The sequence below is a fragment of the Gigantopelta aegis genome, chromosome 10, assembly GCF_016097555.1.
Source record: "Gigantopelta aegis isolate Gae_Host chromosome 10, Gae_host_genome, whole genome shotgun sequence".
NCBI classification, from domain to species: Eukaryota; Metazoa; Mollusca; class Gastropoda; order Neomphalida; family Peltospiridae; genus Gigantopelta; species Gigantopelta aegis.
The window spans coordinates 66,257,211-66,280,896 of record NC_054708.1 but is presented as its reverse complement, the minus strand read 5'-3'; the positions used below and the strand labels follow the sequence as shown (position 1 = coordinate 66,280,896).

Below are 23,686 nucleotides of genomic sequence, written 5' to 3'. Positions count from 1 at the left end.
AAAGAAAAAAGGACTCGTTTTATTAGTGTTAAAACAGATTTAAACAGCTTCATAGAATTCTCGGAACCGAACATACGGGTACTTCGACCCCTGGCCGCCATTGTTTATCACGTGACGCGGTGAAGCTTCTCCTTAGTTAAGTATGGTTTGATAGTGAAATGAGGCAACTTTGGTCGATCATTTACAACAGTTAACGGTCACGATGCCTAACACATGTTGTGCAGTTTGCAGCATAAACCATAGCATGATGTTAAAAAAAATATCGTTTTACAAATTTCCAAAAGAAGAGACTAGGTGCCGCTTGTGGGTAGCGTCATTAAAACGACAAACCTGATGGAATTCCATGGCTTCCCTCACATAATGTGACTACGTTGACTTTAATGTTGTTGCTTGTTGACACCAACAGAGATTAATTTAGCAAACAAAATGGTTAAAGCATGTGCAGTGATAAAAATCCCACATTATACTGTAAATAAAATACACAATTCCATCGTCTTCCATGAAAACACCCAACAAAACGATGCATCCAGTTCTTGAATAAAGAGTATATTCCTTTATCATTAAATTTGTGTGGTCTTTATTTTTCATTTAATCTTAGTTGCCTGGATATTATCTATACTTGTATTTATTTTGCCATTCCACAGCTACTACCACAGCTACTACATCTTATTTATTTTTTAATTTTAAAATAAAAGTTTATACTGCTAAATTACACACATATAATTATAATATAGGCCTAAATTCGTTTAAACTTTACTTTTTTTTAAAAAAAATTGCAAATGTGTCTGTAGCAGGCCTGCAGTAAGAAAATATAGGTCGTCTCCTCCCCCCCCCCCCCCCCCCCCCTGTGTTTAGTATTTACTTTGGTGCAGAGGGTAAATGTGCGTGTGCCTTTGTTTCAGTATATATATATATACCAAATTTCTAGGGAAATCACTAATGTGTGTGTGTGTATATATATATATATATATATCTATATATACATGTATATGTATACATATACATACATACAATATATATATATATATATATACATACATACATACATACACACACACACACACACACACACACACACACACACATTAGTGATTTCCCTAGAAATTTGTCAAGGCATGGTAGACCAAACACTTTTGGGGCATTTTCACCATTTTCGGGGCACTTTTTTTCATTAAAAATACACAAAAATTAATTGAAATAAACATTAATGTAATTTATGTGCTTGCTTTAATAAATGAATGGCAAAAGATGTAAAAAGCATATTTTATTAATTAATAATACCTTTTTGGGTGTTTTATAAAGGCAGTTTTAGAATTAATTAGTGAAAAAGGCTTATTTAATCTCAGGGCAGCATGGTGCTGATTAAGGCAAGATGGTGCTAGACTATTGAGGCATGGTGCTGCACCTTGCTAAAACAAGCTAGGGAAAATACTACACATACATATACATAAATCTGAAAATACATAAAAATCTATTCTATTGTGGATCAATGTAATTTGGTGGTTGTGGTACATTTGTAAATTTTACTTGTTCAAGTTAGAGGACTTACCTTTTTACATATATATGTAGTTTCATGGTATTCTAGTTCAGTGTGTGTGTGTGTGTGTGTGTGTGTGTGTGTGTGTTTGTGTGTGTAATCTGCTTTAGAAATTACCTGCAATAAAATGAATGGTCAACTGCCATATCTGATATTTGTTTTCCATTTTGAAAACACTGTTTGACATGGAGAATATAGCATTTAACTATCTCATTCATATATTTTCCTTGAATATGCTACATAAGTGCATCTACATGAGGTAATTTAACCCGGGTTAAAAGCAACTTGGGTTAAATATGTGTAGTCTAGTAGAAGGCATACCGATATAGATCAGTTTATTAACAACCATATTTTCCTCCCTTCTCCAGCTGTATACTATTAAAAATTTGTTTTGTAGATATTACTTAAATTGAACTGCAATAACAATTCCAATACAGCACAAGACTGAACAAGAAAATATCTGCAATATCCATTGTGACTAGATATAAAACACCAATATTATACATATATATATATATTAACCATTATTTACTCAGGTAAGTTTTTGTGTTTTATTACTAAATATACCAGGTTAAACCCTATAATTAAAACATTTGCATGTTTGTTCCACGAGGTAACACTTACGTTTTATTTGGTTGTAGACCTCGACATGAAAATAACTGAGGGAACTGATTATTTGCTCCCTAATGTAGTTTATGGGGGGCAATTTAAAATATTACCATATTGATACTACATGTACCGTATATAAATTCACATGCCAAAGGAAACTATATATTATTCTCCTTGAAACTAATCTCAGGTGTGATGGATAAGTAGAGAGAGATATTGCTCCCCCTAGATGTCAAGGTCTGAGGATGGCTATATTTTATTATTGCTATTTTTTGTTGCCTGCATTCAAACGGTAAGGAAGGGCAACATCATGTGGTAATTTTGCAATCTGTAAAAACAAAAGCATTTCATTATTTCAAGAAACTGTATTTTATTTTAAGAATAAAAGAATGTATTCAGTGGAACATTATACTGTTGCCAATACATCTATATAATAAGATATGACAATAATACTATTGTAATTTTGAACTTGTAAAGTAACAACTTTGCCATTGTTTAATTATTACATATTATTTGGAAATAAAATAATTATTAAATCATAAAAATAATTAACTTAATCATGCATACAAATTTTATTATAAATAAAAATTGTATATTTTGTAGCCCGTAATAATTATTATATTAATAATTATCTTATCATTTCAAAATTGTTAAAATTTATAATTAACATTACCTGAAAATTGCATCAACAAAAATTATATTCTGCCCAATCTGCCCTGTCCCCTCGACATTCAAAGTACACGGAAACACATCGGTACTAAATATAGATTATACTAATTCAGATTCCTGTTGTTCGTTTCTCTTATATGGCAACCCAAGCTCTTATAATACACATAAGACGTATTGCAACTATGTGTTAGCTACAGAAAATAAATGACAATATGTAAGACATGTAAAAAGTTGATATAATAACTTTATTCTATGTAAACAAGTATGGCTTTGCTTCACCCCCAAAGACCCTGATGATCGGTAACTAGGCCGTGTGACGTCACGCCGGTTCCGAGAATACACAAATCGATACTTGATGGGCTTTCCATTAGGGAAACGGCTTCATGGATGGAAAGTTTGTGGGCACTGCTGGCATTGCGACTGTAAGGTATTCATCCACCCATTAGTACTAAGGAAGACAATTATTGCTGCCCATACTCGACCTATTAAAAAAAAAGTATATTCTACAACTAATTATTACTCTGCTACTACTCTCGGTCGACTTGAAACATCAAATGTAGCAACGCACCATGCTGACATACTTCACACATTGACGTCAGACGCCACGTGCTGATTAAATATGACGTGGTTTAGTCGCAGGCGTTTGCTTGACTGCCATTTTGAAACTGGGGACATTTCGCTGAACATAACATTTAGTAGTATTTTTGTAACAGCGTGTGTATCTTGTGTGTGACTTAAATGTTTCGGAAAGGGATTCTTTTGGCAAAGTCATAACTATTTCGTTTACTACAGTTGTTTTCATCAACAAAACTAAAATTAAGATGTCGACGACAGAGGCTCTGCATCATCATATCAGTAGCATAATTTCATGATTTTGGCATCGTACACGACATATTCAAATGGTAAATGTTTTTTTTTTTTTTTTGTTTTTTTTTTTTTAAATTTTTTACATCATGTATTTGACAAATAGTACTGTTTCGTTCATTCTTCTTAAAATTAAACAATATTGTCTACAATTATTATGAGGTGGGGGTGGAGGACATGTAACTAGCTTCTGCTCAAGATGGAACAGAAATGAGGGTAAGTACAGTGTTTTTGTGTGTGTGTGTTTTTTTTTTTTTAAAGTTATTTTATATTTAAATTTTAATTGGCGAAGCATAGCTACTATGGTTGTGTATTTGAATTTTACTAACGTCAGTTTTTTAATGACGTCACTACGTCTCTTCAATAACATGATTCGCGGTACTTGTATTAGTATATTTTAAAACTGCTTTGTAATTTTATTATACATGTAATTATTAGTTGAAGAAACGTTTAATTATTACTTGAACCAACAGTTCAGAAAAATGTACATAATTGATGAAATCAAAAGTGCACGTGCTTACAATTAGTCTACCCCCGCTCACTGAACGTAAAAACGTAACTATTGCGTCGTGTTATTTAGATCTACTCGTTTCAAGTATAGAAGCACAAAACTTCATAAAAACAAGTATATAACTGTAATTTGCACGGTTGAATTTATGTCTTGATGCAATCAATAAGAAAGAAACTGTTTATGTACAACCGTGTTCGGTGTATCGACATGTCCGGTGATTCGGCGCACTTGGTATTTTACTTAAGTATGCTTATTCAAGTTATTGTCCGAACTAAATTGTTAAAACTAAATTGTTAACAACTACGAAAAATTACTCTCCTACCTTTAATTGCCGTTAGATTTCCTCCAAAGTTTGTCCAGACTGAAATTTAAAAAAAAACATTAACAATGACACAGATACAAGATAACTATGTCACCTATATCTCCTTCGTTGAGAAGCCATAGGGCAAAAAGCATGTAATTTTGTGCCAGCTTCCATTTTGACTTTTTTTGGAATATTCTTCAAGAGGGGTGAAAGGATAGAACTTAATCTAACAACGTCATAACATGTTATGATATAAAAGCAAACGTGATGACGTCATATTATTTAGTATTATTTATTATTATTATTATTATTATTATTTTTTTAATGATACCACTAGAGATAATTGATTTCATATTAATTGTGTCACATACTTTGGAGGCTTTCACCCCTCTTGAAGGGTATTTCATAAACAAGCAACATGGCAGACTGCAGAAAACTGCATGTATTTTTTCCTATGCAATCTCAGCAAAGACATATCGGCGACATCGTTGCAGTCTCGTGTGTGGAATCTGTATATTTGTAGTGGGGCTTGGTTACCATATTATTGTGAGTTGGTCGACTTTGAGGAAAAGACATACTCCTTATTTTGCCTACAAAAAAGTCTATTACGACATACAAGCCGACTCGTCTTTTAATTGAACCTAAGACGTTGCGGTTCTGACATTCAGGGGCAGTTCAGTTTTAATATTATTTTAATAAAGATTTCAAGATCTACGAATAACAAAGATGTTTGTAAAGTGATCCCCTAATGTTCGATACATTTTTTGTTATTTCCATCTTCATCGAATGAATCGATCGATGTGATAAAATATTATCGCCAGCTGATAAAACGTAGTTTTGTTTTTTGTAAAGGCGGTGTATATATTATTTGGCACCCAAAATAAATTATTTTAATGATAAACACTACCACTTCCGTTGTACCTCCTATTAGGCAAACCTATCGACCGAGACCGCCTACACCCTATCGCTTCCTAACATGTAATTGTTGTTAAGACCGCATTCGAATGAACTGGTGAAGGGATAATTCCTAGCTGTTAAATAGTTACTGTTTGTGTCTGGTTCCATTAAAACTGTCATTAGCAAATTCCGTATCTAATCATTTTATTAAACGAAATTAAGAGAATTAATATTTTAATGGCTACTAAGATATGCATTTAAATTGCAGTACTCATTAAAAGTTAAATAAAAACATTGCAATAGTATCTACCAGGCTTCAGTGTGTTACTAGTAGTTACCAATCGGCTACCTTACTTTTGGTTTAAATAAAATTTATTTTCGTCAAATTGCCTTGTAAATCCACAAATACTGTTTTGTAAATAGTTTTGTCTTTAAAGCCATCTAAAGCCTAGTCATGAAAATAGAAGCATGTTTTCATCCTCCACTGGTGAACATGACTTCCGGTGTGATCAAAACATTCATGACTGGAGAAGTCGCTATCGTGGAAGGACCCGTTATCACACTAAGCACGAGACGATTGGAGCGCAGCATAACACACATATACGTCGAACATTTAAAATAATTAACGTTTGAGTTTCAAACAGACAACTAAAGACACACAGGTACTCAACAATTTTAGTTTAATACATAAATAAAACCGGGTTCTAAATGGGACAGGGCTGACTTGGTCCAAACCTGAACTGGGGCCGAATTATTTTCAAATGCTGGAAATTCAAGTTAAGGGAGATAACATCATAACGAAGTATTAGCTCCCTTAACGTGTTTACTCTTGAATACTGGAAAATCGTTATTCATAGTCCGATTAACTTGTCTCAAACTGTTATTTTTCAAACAAACTACTGATAGAAAACAAGTATTATAGAAGATAAATTGCTACTGGGCCACTGTATTTTCCCATGGCCAGTTTTGTTTGCAGATTAAAGTAAAATTATTGGACAGTCGCCAACTGGCGAATGTGATTTTATTTTTTAGACGCCAGGGAATTTTTTTAGTCGCCATGGCGAGTATCTCACTCGCTTTGTAGAGCACTGAGGTTGGGAGCACCAGAAGATGTGGATCGGTGACCCCGCTATTTATAGACCACCCATGACCTCACTTCGTAGCCCATAAACGCTACACTATTGTCCCAGGATTATTTTAGCACTTTTTTGTTTTGTCTTGTTTAAAAATATTATGAAAATAAACCATCACACATGATACATCGCATGATAGGTTTCCAGATCGTTTTCTTGAGTGGCACAGTTTGTCATGCATAGCTAAGATGTCTACATGGATTTGTTTTCTCGGGTAGATTGTGCGCACACGTGGATCTTATTTCGCTTTTTATTTTTTGTAATAATGTGATAATTGTGAACTGGACTGAATGTCAAGTAAGGTGTTAAAGCTTTCGTTTTGTTTGCATTTTTCTGTTTTCCTTTTCAGTTTAAATAAAAATACAGCCCCACCCCCGATTTTTAAAAAATATCGTTTACTATAATATAAAAGAAAAAATGTGGGAAAGGTCTTTTTTAGACTGGTTTTCGTAATCCCCAGGGATAAAGTGGTCGCTGCAGATCCTATCCATCGTGACGGTCCTTTCCATTAGGCACGGATTCGGTTTAAGAACTGCTTCCATGCAAACCATGTGACTGCAATGTAGAAAACAATCTGCCCAGAAATAAATAACTTGTACTAAATTCCGTCGCATAAAAAGGCGTTCCCCGTGTGACGGACTATAACTGTAAGACTGAAAATAAACAAACGGTAGGTGGGGTATTACTTTTTTTTAAATGGGAAAATTCCAAATGGCGGGACTTCACAGACCGCGAATCAACGTGGTACTAATATACAATCATTTTATTTGAATATATATATATATATATAATTACTGAACAAAATAAGAAACTTCCGCTAACTTTCCTTGAACATAACTTGATGAAAATAAACCGGGGGAATAATATTGTTATATATGCGTAAGAGTGTTCCATGATGCATCGTTTGATGCAAAAATCATGGCCATAGGTTAACAGAAACTGGGAGAAATTTTGACCAAGTGTGGTAGGGGTTAAAAAAAAAACACACCCACTTAATAACGGGTATGACCACCTCTTGAATTGACCACTGCAGTGCATCGCAGGCGCATAGAATTGACTAAAGTGTTGATTTCTGCCTGTGGAATATTGTTCCATTCCTGAATGAGCACTTGACGAAGTTCGTTGACGTTAGCGGGTGGGTTGGGACGACGCCTCAATCGTCTGTCCAGACTATCCCAGACATGCTCGATGGGGTTGAGATCAGGACTTTTAGTGGGCCAGTCATCAATGAAATCAATGTTATTTGTCCTAAGAAAATTTACAGTGTCTCTAGCTGTATGAGAGGTGGCATTATCATGCTGAAAAATCGAGATGTTGGCGGCGTTATGGAACAGAGGAATGACGTGATGAGCGAGAATGTCATCGCGGTAACGTTGAGCATTTAAATTGCCATCAATGACGACTAGTGGTGAACGATAACCATGGGCAATGGCTGCCCAGACCATGACAGAACCTCTACCCACGAAATGATCTCGTTCAAGAACACAGCAGTCAGCATAGCGTTCATTTCTCCTACGGTAGACGCGCACCCTGCCATCACCACGTTGTAAAGAAAATCTGGATTCATCCGAAAAAATAACGGTATTCCAGCGTCGCCGTATCCAACGAGTGTGTACACGTGCCCAATTAAGACGATTTAGACGATGACGTTGCGTTAAAACCATCCGACGTAAGGACGTCATGCATGTAAACCGTTCTCCCGCAGACGATTACGAAGTTTGCCCACTGATTCGGTTATTATGAAGCCCAGGTGTGTTAGTAGCAGTGGCAGTTTGGAATCGATTGCGCAAATGCGTGTTCATGATATAGCGGTCTTGACCACGCGTTGTAACACGCGGACGTCCACGACGTGGCAAGTCGTTGGTGCTTCCTGTCGTTCGAAATCTTACGCGAAGATTTCGTGTCGCTCGACTAGAACTCCCAACATGCCTTGCAACGTCTTCTGTCGACATGCCAGCATCAAGCATGCCAATCGCCCGTTCGCGTAAAGTATTGGGTATTCTTGGCATACTAAAAATGCTGAAATGTAAAAAAAACGTAAATGTTCTTGAAAATTTTGAAGCGTTTTCGCACTTGACAACAATGTCAGTAAGACAAGTAAAACAAATTGACCGAATACTACACGGGACATGTCGAACCATGCATGCATGTGCAAATTGAATTTCACGTTGTCGACGATTAACAGTGCAAAAATAATCGATAAAATTCATGAATCTTGATAATACAGCTCAAGGCTAATACTACCTATATAATTTCATTACACAATGAATTCTTTAACACAACAAATACTATGTACAAATCGGAAGTTTCTTTTTTTGTTCAGTATATATATACAAAACATTTGTTTTGAAAATTGTGCATGGGTATAAGTGAAATTACTGTCAACTGTTATGGCCTTTAGTGTACGAAGCAAACATTACCGCACCCTCATTTTGACCTCGTATACAATAAACATAATACATCAAATGGTAGTTTTGTTATAGTTGACAAATGATACGGTTAATGTTTATGTTTTGCAGGATAAAGATAATAGAGAGGTTTTGGTCACACACGGTTAGCGTCACGACTACATTTAGTTAAATGTAGGATTCCGTAACCGTTTATAGGGTTAGTGTAAGAGGTTTCGATGACATTAACAGTTAACTATAGTAGAGGGCGCAACTTAAAATGGCGGCGTCCAGTGAGCTGCTAAGTTCCAGATCACGCTACGTCCCTTTAACAATTATTGTATTTACAAAATACAACACATATTTTGTTTGTTCACTAGGCCTTTAATTGTATAGAAGGGTATTTTAAGGTGCTGGATTTTATTTATGTAAACGAAAACGCGCGCACACACGCACGCACGCACACACACACAGGAAAGAATAATGGGGAATGAAAATGTTCAAGCATGCTAACAAAAAATAAAATAAAAGTAAATTAAGTAATAAATCAATCTTTTTATTTCTAAAGTAACAAGAACAGCTCCTTCATACCATGTTGACAAGAGTACACGTAGTTGAACGGCAAATTTGGCTATCAAAACAATCAAACATACTAGTATATTAAATATTCACACCAAGAGAATAAACAGACCTTAAATTAACAAGTTTCATGATCTGAGGTTTTCGAAGTATGTAGAGAATAATCCTAACCGTCGCCAATAAAACTAAAATTTGCGACAGTAAAACCACCGATATACGTCCGCAAATCGGAAAACACAGCAGGGTTATTCCTATTCTAATTAAACTGTTTGCTGGTTGATTTTAAATAGGAAATTGTCACATTTTTAGTAAGAATAAGTATATTAGGCAGCCCATTAACATACGATGGGTGGTCGGACAGTTAGCGGCTGGAACATAGATGTGTAATTTGACACATTTAATCAGCTCTAGTGATTAGATAACTACTAATAAAGAATAATATTTTCATTTCTGACATAAAAACGTCTCAGTATTTAACAACTTCTGTACGTAATATGAACGCTACAGAAATTGTCTTTATGACGTCATTACAAAACAACCATGTTCTCTGCTTAACCTATGACGTATTTCTGCCAGAAAATTTGCGATCGGTATATTGGTGGTTTTACCACCTGGAATTTTTAGTGGAGATCCAATCAGATTCGTTCTTGCAAAAATGTTGAATTAGAATAGGTACTTAACATAATTATGATTTTTTTTTTTTTTTTTTTTTAGGAACTGTCTATCTGGTTTTTTACTTGTGTAGCAAGCTCGATATCCGTGAAAATGAGACGTGTAAAGTTAACGTTTCAGAGGAAAACCTCACAAAAGCGCAAAAACAATGACGTCATAGCTCCTATTCGTAGTCGTACTAACTGTGTGCGATCGCAGTCTCTCTATTAACTAGTTAGTGATGTCAGATATCTGCTTTATCCTGTTCAGGCCTTCACAGGATACCCGCCGTCATTAACGAGTTATTCTGTTATTTTAATGACGTCAGTATTCGAATGACGTCACTGCATATCCTAGAGTAACTACTGGATAAATAACGCTGCGGTTTTAGAACGTTGGAAAATTTATTTCAGGGCTCGAACATAAGAATTTAATAAAAACCCACGGCAATTCGTTTTTAAAGTAGCAAATAAACATGACTGAAAGGTTATTTTTCTGTATGAAGGTTGTTTTTTTGTTTTGTTTTTTTTCAAATGTAGAGAATTGTTTATACATTTTGATGTATACATTTTGCCACCACTGGGAAGTTTTACTGCAACGGCAGTGATTTTTATCCCGCGGCACAAGTGTCGTCGATGACATCCCTGACCTACAGCAGTTTATATCATAACGACGGCGGCAATTGCCGCCGGTGCCGTCGTTAACTTCGAGCCCTGTTACTTTTGTTGATAAAAAAATTACTAATGTATCTTTACAAAATTGTGCAATGTAACATTTACGAAGTAGGACCATGAAGTGAAATTACGGTACAGTGCTATATTGTTGCGTACGAAGCCAAAACTAGGGTGCAGCAATTGTCGTTGACGGGTAGTTTGCTCGAATTATGCCCCACAAAAACAAACCATTACATTGACAGATTCTAATATTAAAATGTAACCTATATCGATTTTGCTTTATGGATTAGTCTTCAAAAGGGGTGGAAGACTCTGAAGTATGTGACTTAATTATTACGAGGGGCGGGACGTAGCCCAGTGGTAAAGCGCTCGCTTGGTGCACGGTCGGTTTAGGATAGATCCCCGTTGGTGGCCCCATTGGGCTATTTCTCGTTCCAGCCAGTGCTCCACGACTGGTGTAACGAAGGTCGTGGTATGTACTATCCTGTGTGGGATGGTGCATATGAAAGACCCTTGCTGCTAATCGAAAAGAGTAGCCCATGACGTGTTGACAGCGGGTTTTCTCTCTATATATGTGGTCCTTAAACATCTATTGACGTCATATAACCGTAAATGAAATGTGTTGAGTGCGTCGTTAAATAAACATTTCCTTCTTAATTATTATGACGTCATGATTGCCTATAATACCAAAACCATGACATGACGTTATATCACATCCTTCCACCCTTGGGGAGTATTCCATAAAAAAGAAAAATGGCAGCCATTATGCTTTTTGTCTTAGGAGAATTCTCGGTATGTGACATGGTTATCATCTAGACTTAGTGTATGGAATGTCTGTCATTGCAATAGGTTGTTTTTTCTTTCTTTCTTTCAAGATTTTTGTCTGGACAAAACGTTTGTTCGGGAAAATCTTAAGGTAATTAAAGGTAGAGTAAATTATTTATCGTAGTAGTTAACAATGTGGTTCTGAGTTTAAGTTGTAAAATTCCATATTCTGGGAATATTAGAAATTTATGTGAATTTGGGGGAACTTTCGAAAATATTAAAAATAATGTTATTAAAATTAAAATTGTTTGATTGGGTAGCCTGCTGTACATGTTAAAGTTACTGCATAAATTTGAGTGATATGCGTTGTTAGGACAAAAGAAAGAAAAAAAGAATTGATGCCACCACGCGGAGGCTTTTTTTTAAGCATAGATTGCAGAGAAAATGTTGGTATATTTGATACCGAAATAAGGGGCATTGAAATCGGAATGCGCGATGGTATTTTGGCTCCAAGTGCGGTTTTACGGCATAGCAAGAAAAGCCCGCCAAAAATTGCCGTCATACCACGGGAAATGTAAAAAAAAAAAAAGAGAAAGATTAATGCGCTAAGTCTTTGTACCACGCCATGGTATCGGTTCCTTTGATCTTACATATGGTGTATGCTATGGTTGGACCACGGGCGATTATTTTCTTCCAAAGAAAAAGCTAAAATTAAATATATGAGAGGAAATCTGCTGTCTCCACTTAATGGGCTTCTGTTTTCGATTAGCAGCAAGGGATCCTTTATATGCACCATCCCACAGACAGGATACAACATACAACGGCCTCCGATATACCAGTCGTAGTGCACTGGCTGGTGCGAGAAATAGTCCAATGGGCCCACCGATGGGGATCGATCCCAGACAGATCGCGCATCAAGCCAACGCTTTACCACGTCCCTCATTTAGGGGTGCTACGCTGGTAGTTTTTGCTTTAAAATATGCGTGTGGTAACACGTACACAATATATAAGCGCAGCATTCCGTTACGCTAGAAAAATAATTTGTTCAAAATTTATTTTGCGGTATATTGGGTACAGCAGGCTACTCAATACATCTCTATCAAATGGTATCGCCTCATTTTCCATTACACTGCTAATCTGTGACAATGTTATGCAGGGGCGGATGCAACATTTTAAAGGGAAGGGAAGGTAAGCAGCGATAAGAAGGGTGCCTACAGCAAGAGTTCCGGGGAATGATACGGGTATTTGCCAGAAGGAACTGAGAATAAAGTTACTTACTCTGAACTCTTGAAAAAATAATGGACACAAACCACTACCTCATTTGTCATTGGTGTAACCTACAATGCTGTTGAAAGATTTGATGCTTACAAACCAATGAGGTTGTTTGTACTACGGATGACGTCATCACGGTTTGGCAAACGCACAAAATGACGTCACTTAGTTTAAAGAGTTCGCGTTTACCGCCGTTTTCACTGTTAAATAAGAATTGTCTTATTTGTCATTTTCTTGTGAATTTATCGATATTTCATTACAAAATTTCCGCGTTTATACGATTTCCTCAATTCTGATTAGAAGACGTCGAAGAAAAATTGACTTATCCTTCGATATACCTCAGAAAATGACGTCATTACGCTACCTGGGACATCATTACGTAAAACAGGTCACGGAAAGGACGCTAGAAGCTGATTTATGTGTATTTTAACTAATTATGGTGTGTCCAGGCGCTTGTGCATACATTTTAGAAGAGGCTAAACTGGCTAGATAAAAATTTTGGGGGTTAAGACATACTTCCCCTGAAAAGTATTGATCAAGGGGAGAGTTCGACTGCCATAACCTACTCTCTGTACACTCTCCTGTCTTTGTAATTATATAAAATCTGTTTGTAATTTTTTTTAAATGAATTTATCGATGTACAACTCACAAACTGCATAAAATTGCTTAGCGAAGTGAAGGATTTTAAACTAAACTACTCAGAAAATTGCGTCATTACGTAAAGCAGATCATGGGAAGAACATGTATCGATGTATAAGCCATAAATTTAGTATACAATCGCTTCGCTACACTATGCGATTTTATACAATTTGTGACTTATAAATCGATGAATTCGCAAAAAAAAAGAAAAAAAGATGAACAATTCTTATATAGGCCTAACAGTCTCAAATGGTATACATTCACATAGCGTAGCGAAGCGATTTTATACTAAATTTGTGAACTTTATATGTCGATAAATTCACAACAAAACGACAAACAATTATTAAAATTACAAAAGGCACAACTTATTTAGTTCACATCATTCACAAAATCAGTTTATAACGTTCTTCCCATGATCTGTTTTAAGGCCACCGCAGACATTTGCAACTTTGTCGCATGCAATTGAAATTGCATGATTGCAAGCAACTTTTTTCTCGTTGCACTATTCCGCACGTACGTGCGACAAGCAGCAATTTTAGTTTTGCAGTGATGACGTGACCTATATAAACATACCTGGTAGGGCCTATTCCAAGCGCAGATTCTCTCTGCAAGACACATCTCCCTTTTAGCCCAGTTGATATATTCAGGGGATGTGTCAAAACGACATGGCATTGTCTATCACATCACCACTAATTCATCTTTCTGTAGACCACATGCTGCTGGAGGCTGCCATTTTGAGTCATGTGATCACTATCTATCCGTCCATTGGCAGTTTAAATTATTGCGTCAACGTTTTGTTGCATCGAAGGCGCACACGTTTGCGACAGCGTGCAATTAGATGCAATTACATGCAATAAAATCAAACATGTTTGATCGGAGCAATTTTAGTTGCATGCAACACAAATTGCATCGCAGGCTAGCACACATGATGCAACGACGTATGATATTTGTTGCATGCAAAAATTGCACATTGTTGCAAAGGTCGCCTTTACGTAATGACGTCCCATTTGAAGATTTAGGTTAAAATTGCTTCACTACGCTAGGCAATTTTATGCAGTTTGTGACAGTTACTGTTGTACATAGATACATTCATTAAAATTTTTTATGTAATTACAAACAGGAGCGTGTGCAGAGGGTGGGTTCTGGCGGTTGAACCTTCCCCTTGATCAAGCAAATTCATAAACTTTGTGCATAAATTTTACACGAGGTTGTACTAATCTCCTGAACACACTACATTTAGTAAAAAAAAAAAAAAAATGCACACAAATCAACGTCTAACGTCATTTTCTGAGGTTTATTGAAGGATAACATTCAGTTTTTCTTCGACGTCGTCCAATCTGAATAGAGTAAATCTTATAACAACGGAAATTGTGTAATTATAATAAAATGTTACTTTAAAGGGACATTCCCGAGTTTGTTGCATTGTAAGATGTTTTCGACTGATAAAATATTTCTACGATTAAACTTATAAATTAAATATATTTTCTTGTTTAGGATATCAGTGTCTGTATATTCAATGTGTTTCTGGTCGTCTTAATATTTTTAAGAAGCCCAAACTGGATTTTGTCTTCAAATAATTTCGTACGTACGAAAAAATCTTTTTTTAGGAAATAAAATGAAATTTAACCTAGTACAAATATTAGAACGATCAGAAACACGCTTAATATAGAGCCACTAATATTTAATGCAGAAAAATATATTTCGTATGCAATTACAGTTGTTAAAAAGTCTGTTAGTCGATAACATCTTAAAAATTACGGAAAACTCAGGAATGTCCCTTTAATACAGTAATTGATTATGGATAAATAGAACTTTCCTTTTTGAAAATTACTTGTAATAAAATTACTTGTAATAAATAGAATAATAAACTACCAATTAACAAATTTATGTCCCTCGTGAAATAATTTTCAATGAATACCACCACTGGTATAAATGAATGTAGACACATGACTTGAATTCAATTTTTTTTTTTTTTTTTTTGCGTACTTCACTCATCGTTCAGATTTACTTAAAATCCCGAGTTGGAAATATGTTTTCGTAGTAACTGTTTTTTTAATTGCAGGGGTTGCCGTTAAACAAAACAAACTTTAACTTTAATTCCTTTACGAGAGATTTGTCTAGTCAGTCCACAGTTGCAAGACGTGTCAAGTGTCGCACCCTGGTCTTTGGACACTAAACCACAAGCAAAAATAATAATCTTGCATTTTAAGAATTCAATATTTTGAAAATCAACTGAACATCAGTGATTTCACGTCATCAAACTAAAGAGTTGAATACTGGTTTACTGAGATACAAGTTTGTACGCCAGGCCATCAAGTGGTCTTCATTTGAAACGGTGCTGGATCTGCGCTATGTAACGCATAATATATGATATCATATGATATGATGATGACACTTGCTGTTTATCTTTTCAAAACCCCCACTAATGTTTGGATAACCACTGGCAGTTGTTTCCACAGTACTGAATAGCAATATATATATATATATATATATATACTCTTCAAAAGAAGAAACGCAAAACCACATTGTCGTAACATTTGGAGAATTGATTTAATTATTGAATGGCGAGTCCGATAATTACCAAATGTTGCAGGATTGTTCACAATTCACTCTAGTCCATTGTGAGTAAGTGATAGGACACACCACCAAGGTCAAGGTCATCTGGAGTCAATACCGGGTGTGGCCTCCGCGTGTGTTGACAACTGCCTGGCACCGCCTGCCCATTGAAGCAACCAGAGTACGGATGACGTCCTGGGGGATGGTGGCCCACTCGGCCTGCAAGGCTGCTGCCAGCTCGGGCAGGGTCTGGGGCTGTGGTTGTCGCTGTCGGAGGCGTCGGTCCAACTCGTCCCATAGATGCTCAATTGGGTTCAAATCCGGTGATATCGATGGCCAAGGAAGGACATTAATGTTGTTGTTCTGTAGGAAAGCCGTTGTGAGACGTGCTGTGTGAGACCTGGCGTTGTCATGTTGGAACACTGCGTTGGCGTTGGCCATAACTGGAACGATGTGTGGCCGGAGGATCTGGTCAATAAACCCTGTGCATTCAGGTTGCCCTGCACGTGGACCAGGTCAGTTCTGCCAGTGTGTGATATGGTTGCCCACACCATGACACTACCCCCGCCGAATCTGTCCACTTCCTGCACGCAGTTTGCCGCATAACGTTCACCACGACGCCTATATACGCGACATCTTCCATCATGACGTCGGAGCAGAAATCGGGACTCGTCACTGAACCACACCTGTCTCCATCGCAGTTGAGGCCATTGTCGATGAATTTGGCACCACTGCAGTCGGCACCACTGCAGTCGGAGTCGACGGTGTTGTGGTGTTAAGATGACACCTCGAACTGGACGTCTGGCACGAATTCCTACCTCACGTAGGCGGTCCCGTACGGTCTGGTCGGATATCCTGCGCAAACCTGGTATTGCTGCGGCTGTGGAGGTGGCAGTAGTCAATCGTTCCCGAAGGTGGCGTACCCGGATGTAGCGGTCCTGCCCGGGGGTAGTGACCCGTGGTCGACCGGATCTAGGGAGGTCACGTGTTGATCCATGTTGCTGGTAACGGTCCCACAGTCTGGAGATGGTGCTTGGGGACACATGGAATGCCCTGGCAACGGCCGTTCTGGATTCGCCTGCGTCTAGTCGGCCGATGGCATTGTTTCTCTGCGGTTCACTGAGACGTGGCATGTCCTGGGTTGTCAACTGTCGGCCCGATACAGAGGCCAGGCAAGCGAACACCCTGCACTTTTATACTGTCGGTGTTCATGTTGCACGTGCAGACAACGCACGTGCAGTGGTGACATGGTTTGCACGTGGCTGCGTTTTTGCGAATATTCACATTTTGGAACTTTATTATACAGTAGCTGCGTTTTATCGAATGTAACCGTGGGAATGTGTTTGGGACATGCAATGACCTTATATTCACAAAGCATGAACCGGTAGGAAACATAAAATCGGAGTTATAACCCATTTGTACCCTTTTGCGTTTCTTTTTTTGAAGAGTATATATATATATATATATATATACATACATATACATACACATACACATACACATACACATACACGTGTGTGTGTATAATGGGCGTGGTTTTCGTTAGAACAATTATCATTGCACAATGTTACCGTTGCTAATATACAGTTACATTCGGGAATATATTTTTGGGAATATATTTTTACAAATATCACTAAGCACAGTCCAAAATGGTACATACAATTAGACGATCTGTCTGTCTTAGTTATAAGGATCTAAACAGCAATGGTAGATCTACCTGTATCATTTCTGGTATCAGCCTTACAGCAAGTATTGTAAATTAATAACGTATCAAATCGTTTGTACTCTAAGGCCCAAACTGAAGCAGGCCAATTCTTAGACATGCTATTAGCAACCACCAACAATGTCTACAGCCGCTGGCGTAGCCAGGGAGGGGGGGGGGGGGGGGGGGGGGACATGAAGCAATGCTCCGCCTATCCGCAAAATTGATCGGTGAAGACGTTTTCACATACCAGGGTTTCTGCCGAGGGTAAAATGGGTAAGGTGCCATACCCAAATATTTTTTGCAGAATTGTTTTAAGTTAACTTTTTGACAAATTTAATTACTATTATCATTACTGTATGCTTTTCTTAACCCTAACCCTAAACGTAACCCATTTTCTTTCTAAGGGAGAAATGGATGTAGTGTTCAGTTAGTTTGTTTTGTTTAACTACACCACTAGAGCACGTTGATTAATTAATCATCGTCAATTGAGTAATTGAGTGTCAAACATTTGACATTTGACCAAAGCTGGCGGCTGTCCCTTCTGCGACGCCGCCCCCGGCCCAGCCTGAGTTGACGAGACCAGCCCTGCGGGAACTGTCGACCACCGAGTGGACCGTCGCAGTGAGCGGACTGAAGAAACACCTTCATCAGCACAAGCTCCGTGGCAGTTACCTCAACGCGGACTGGAGACCCCTGGAGGACGGCAGTGAGTACGAACTTCACAGCAAGATGTTCGGTGCTCACCACACCGTAGTCGTGACGCACCGGAGGGAGCAGACCTATAGACAGGCCATACTTTCGAATAAGTTGGACAACCGGAATCTACGTAAGATGATCCGAGCGGTCTGCGGCCCCGACTACGGTACGGTAGTCAGTACCCTGTTACGACGCCAACATCTGCTGCCGAACCTCCGGGACACTCCAGCCTCGCCGACGTAACAACTTAACGGCCTTAACGAGGCCACTTACGTGGACGTATAGATCGGACTTTAAAAACTTTTAGACCTTCGTTCAAAAGTTCATGTCGAAATTACTTCTTTTTTTCTTTTTCTTTTTCTTTTTTTAATATTATTAAATAGTCCGATCCTCTCTTCTTTCTCTTATTTATTTTTGGACTGTCCTTCCAAAATGCTCCAAATTATATAAATATTCGACCGAGCAGTCAATTCTTTTTACTTTTGGCTTGTAACATTTTTCTTTCTAATTTTAATCCTACTAATTTCTTTTACTAATTTCTATTTTCAAAATTCTGTCCATTTTCACCCCCCAGAGACAGGCCCCGGGACGGACTTGCTCGAAACTCTAGTGGTATATGAGCATGTTAAAATTATTCGCACTCGCACTCAAACCGGAACACGTGACCCGAAATGCGCATACGGCAAGTTGTGCGAATAAAGCATGAATAGTATGTGCATTTAACATAACATCTCAGGTATGTCGAAGGGAATGGTTACACAATCATCATTTTTAAAACAAACATTCTCCGGGAGTATCAATTTGATTAAAATTAGCTCTACTGGTCTACCAGAAGATCTAACAGCATTGCGTGGACTTCCATGTCCAGGTGATATTTCATATATAAATAACAATTTAAATATCGACCAACACATTCTAAAAATATCGGGCGAGACTACTTATGCAATAGGCGAACTTGTTGGTCTATTTCAACATTAAAAAAACGGGGGTAAAAATGCAGTAATAAACTCTGGATTGTATACTAGTATAAACACATTTTATGGCTATACCATCATGGGTTGTTGTTGTTTTTTCGTCTTGAAACGAATTTTATATAATATAGATATTTTGGGATTCCATTTCATAATTTAAAAAATCTGGGATTCGCGGAATTCGTAGCCGGCTTTATGATAAAACGTTTAACTACATTGTATGACTACGGTTTTAATTTTGTTACCCGTATGGATAAAAAATATCTTGGCAAATATCAGTGTTACGTCCCACTAGAACGACAAGTGGCATGTAACACCTCGAAGTCTAGCCTGAGTACTCCCGTTCGAGAGCTAGACAGACATTTGTACGGTTAAGCGATCATAAACTGTCAAAATTTTCCTCTATCCCCTGAACGGTGTCGTCTCATTTGGTCGAATTCCCAATTGGCCGAAATGTCAATTGGTCGAAAACTAAGTACTCGTCTGTTATATAACAACTACCTGATTACCTGTGTATGTAATGAACATGGTCAAGGGGATAGAGAAATGTGAAAGAGCAAAGTTGGTGCAGTTGAATGATGGAGCTGCATCACCACCGAGGAAGAGAAGAGTACGGGATCTCGACATCAGAGTCCGTCGCCTCGAGCAGCAACTCACTGACAGAACCAAGACACCCCTGCAGTACCTGGACGCCACTGGTCATCTCATGAAGCTGCAGTGATTGTGATATTGTGAGTGTAACATTCTGAAAGAAACTGCTGCTTCAAAAAATAATCTGGAACAGTTCATTATAATGACTGAGGTAATAACATGCATGTCAGTAAGACCATTGAACCATATCTATTGTTTTAGCAGTTCGACCAATTGGGAATTCGACCAAATGGGAGTAAGCCCTCCTGAACGGCAGAGTACTCTGGCTACTCTACGTCATACAATAACATCTTACGACTGGGCACTATAATTATTGTTTATTTCGTATTACCAAGAACAATTAAAACCTGCTATTCCTAAGCAAAGTATCTAAAAAGAAAACTTGATTACTCATCTAGTGTGGTCATTATAACAGCCTTCGAAATAAGTTGAGAACGATTGATCAGGTCTCACCTGTAACTCTACATTTTGTTCAGGATCAATGTCCCCTTCCTCTCTCTCCTCACCCCCCCCCCCCCCCCCCCCCCCCCCCCAATAATAAAATGTATGGTTTTCACGATTTTCTGTAGCTACAGCACTTAAGTAACAAATAGTAGGGCCTTCTCAAACAAAACACATTTCTAATTGCATCTATCTTTTGTTATGGTGGTCGAAACTTTTACTGACAACTTTTCAAGTGCATTAACATCATGTAATTAATATGTCTTAGTTAAAGGGATAGTAAACTCAAACATGAGCCTTATGTGTTGCAAAGATGCATACCCGCACCACCAACACATACTGACACTTTAAGAAATGAAAAACGTGATTATTCCTGCTAACTGGGGGAAGTTGCGTCCGGTATTATGGCTTGGGGCGATGTGACGTCAGCTCCGACCAACTCCTGTATCATAGTATGCACTGTGTAAACAAAACAGTAAACAGTAATTTAAGGCAAGGCGCTTCGCTTTAATCAACCAGACTTGTAAAACAACATAAATGACTTTATAGTATAATAAACTAAATATATTTCAATTTGCATCAACAGAACGAAATGGGAGTTATATAGTATTTCTATTAGGCCTATTGGTAGAGTACGTTGGAGCAAAAACGACCACTCACGATACCCAAGTGATAATTCTCTTTTCTTTGGGACTACGCAATTGCTCAATGTTATTTTTAGATGGGAAAGTCTGCTTAATCAAGGGTTTTACAGAATTAGTTACAGTAATAAAGCAGGACGGCTGATAATGTCCATTAACATTGTAGTGGGCGGCAGGTTATCTCACAATACTCTGTGATCTTAAAAAACCTGGCAAGTATTTTTGTATGTTTGTCTAGACCGTGCTAATTTACTATGCAATATACACCTGCCTGCCTATCAGGAATCACATGTGCATGCCGGTAACCGGACATAACCCCATTGGACAAAAATCCATTCAGACAAAACCCCACTGGACAGAACCCCACTCATTCGACAGCCCATTTGGACAAAACACCCACTTCATGGGGAAGAGCTTTTACACATGATGTGTATAAGGGTTATGAATATAAACAAAATTCAGTTCAGATTTTGGCCTAATAACCACTCTTTCATCGTCAGAACAAAGTACATATATTTATTCCATAATATAACATATATAATGAAATTAACAAAGACAAAGGAAATAAACGAAACTGCAGCTAGGTATTCATCGATGCGAACAACTTGTTTTTTCTACAAATTTACATCAAGATTTACTTCTGTGTAATTGTTTAATGGCTGCAGCGATGTCTCTTGACAACGTGGGTGTCGGCTGACTCTAAAAGCGTGACGTATATTCAAGCCGAGAGCTGTCCTCGGTTAAGCCAACGAACGTTCTTTCTAACGTTCGCGTACAATTGATTGGTGTCCGTAGTGTCCATTTGGTTTAACGCGAAGCGCACAAACCAATCTTACGAACGTTTTGTTTTAGCTCGGTCTGGCTGAACTCGACCTTGGGATAGCCTACATGTCTTTTGGCCCTGAACTGGCATGCGTATTCAAATTGACACGCATTGTCGGTCTGTTTTTATTACTTTGGTTCAAAGACTTTACAAAGTTAAAATAACAAGTTACATATCTTCCAGGCATTGTTGTCATACATGTTGAATGCATGCCGTTAAAATTAATAACCGTAATTATTAAAATAAGCAAACATCATTAGGACTGCTGTATTCTGAATGACACCGTTTCTCGTTACCGATCGCGAGATCGCTATTACGCTAATTGAATATTTGGTATTATTATTATGTTTGGGGTGTTGGATAGATTATGTATCGGTTTGTTCACATCAGAAGATGGCAAATTTGGCTACCGACAGCGCCAGCCCTGTATATAACATTAGTATAATTGTCAAATGAAAAAAAAAAATATAACACTGGTATAATTGTCAAAAGTGGAAAAAAAACCCATTGTTTCCTGGCAATTTAAACTACAGCATAAAACAACGTTTTGACTAAACTGAGACTTGTTTAACATCTCAGTCTTCTTGGCATACTTCCTGGTGTACATGTAACCCTTGTGTATTAGCTTTAAACCACCCTTGTGGTTAGTAATGATCTTCATGTAGGTATATTGCTTATTGTAATTAGTATTCCAGTTTTCTGGTGCCTTTATATGCAAATGCAAATTGTGATGCAACTAGCAATTAAGGGAAGCCATCTACTACTGATACATTTGCAGTGTGTCATTAGTGGATTATTAGCAATCAACACAACCTAATTTTAAATTATAACCCATTCCTTTGAAGTGCAATTAGAAATATTTCAGAATGTTTTTTGGTTCAGAATCCTGATTTTAGATGAAGATCAATTGTGATGTAACTAGCAATGAAGGGAAGCCATCTACTACTGGCCATATCTTTGCAATGTGTCAGAGGATTCTTCAGAAATAAACAACAACCAAAATTTCTGATAAAAACCATTCCTTTGTAGTGCACTTAGAAATATTTCAGAGTGGGGTTTGTCCAGAGTTCTTATTAATGAGTGTGCTTTTGTCCAAGTGGGGTTTTGTCTTGGCATGGAAAGAAAGGACCATTAACTAAAAAAAAACCCACTCCACTTATTATGTAATTAAGTTATGGCTGAAACAATACAGTTATTTCAACACTTTGACAGTGATGGTATATTTTTTATTGAAAAATAGTATATACTTATCGCTGGCTTACTGGGATGGATATTATTACGGAACATTGCGATGCATGCGATGCATCAGTTCCAAGACTTAATTCTTGACATGACACATTAAGTATTACGTAACCATCGACTCACCAGAGGGCGTATTCACTGGGATGGTACAAAATGGCTGCGCCCATAATATTTAAAGGGACATTCCCGAGTTTGCTGCAAATTTTAACTTTTTAACGATTGTAATTACATATCAAATATATTTTTCTGCATAAAATATTAGTGGCTGTATATTAAACGTATTTTTGATCGTTCTAATATTTGTACTAGATTAAATTTCATTTTATTTCCTAAAATTATTTTTTTTCGTACGTACAAAATTATTTGAAGACAAAATCCAGTTTGGGCTTCTTACAAATATTAAAACGACCAGAAACACATTGAATATACAGATACTGCTATTTTAAACAAGAATATATATATAATATGT

The 23,686-nt window shown here is 37.4% G+C and overlaps 1 protein-coding gene and 1 long non-coding RNA gene across 8 annotated transcripts in view; one reads left to right on the top strand and one right to left on the bottom strand.

Moving 5' to 3' along the window:
* The window catches only part of LOC121384703, a 60,928-nt gene that overhangs the window by 20,678 nt on the left and 16,564 nt on the right, over window positions 1-23,686 (top strand). Inside the window, exons 1-3 of one of the 7 annotated variants that reach the window (XR_005959424.1) lie at window positions 3,289-3,717; window positions 9,044-9,131; window positions 10,205-10,641. The exons of 2 other annotated variants lie outside the window; for them this stretch is intronic. Coding sequence is in view for 3 of the 5 variants with exons in the window: in XM_041515200.1 (XP_041371134.1) it covers window positions 20,213-20,221 (9 nt within the window). In the remaining 2 variants the exon portion in view is untranslated. Of the gene's footprint in view, window positions 1-3,288; window positions 3,718-3,739; window positions 3,896-9,043; window positions 9,132-10,204; window positions 10,642-19,516; window positions 20,222-23,686 lie in introns of those variants that run through there. 4 more of the 7 variants (XM_041515202.1, XM_041515201.1, XM_041515203.1 and 1 more) reach the window with 4 other exon arrangements.
* Window positions 3,042-14,939, bottom strand: LOC121384704. Its single transcript, XR_005959425.1, has 3 exons — window positions 12,859-14,939; window positions 4,513-4,551; window positions 3,042-3,297 (listed from the first exon to the last, which is right to left on the bottom strand). It is a non-coding gene; the product is annotated as an uncharacterized LOC121384704 (long non-coding RNA).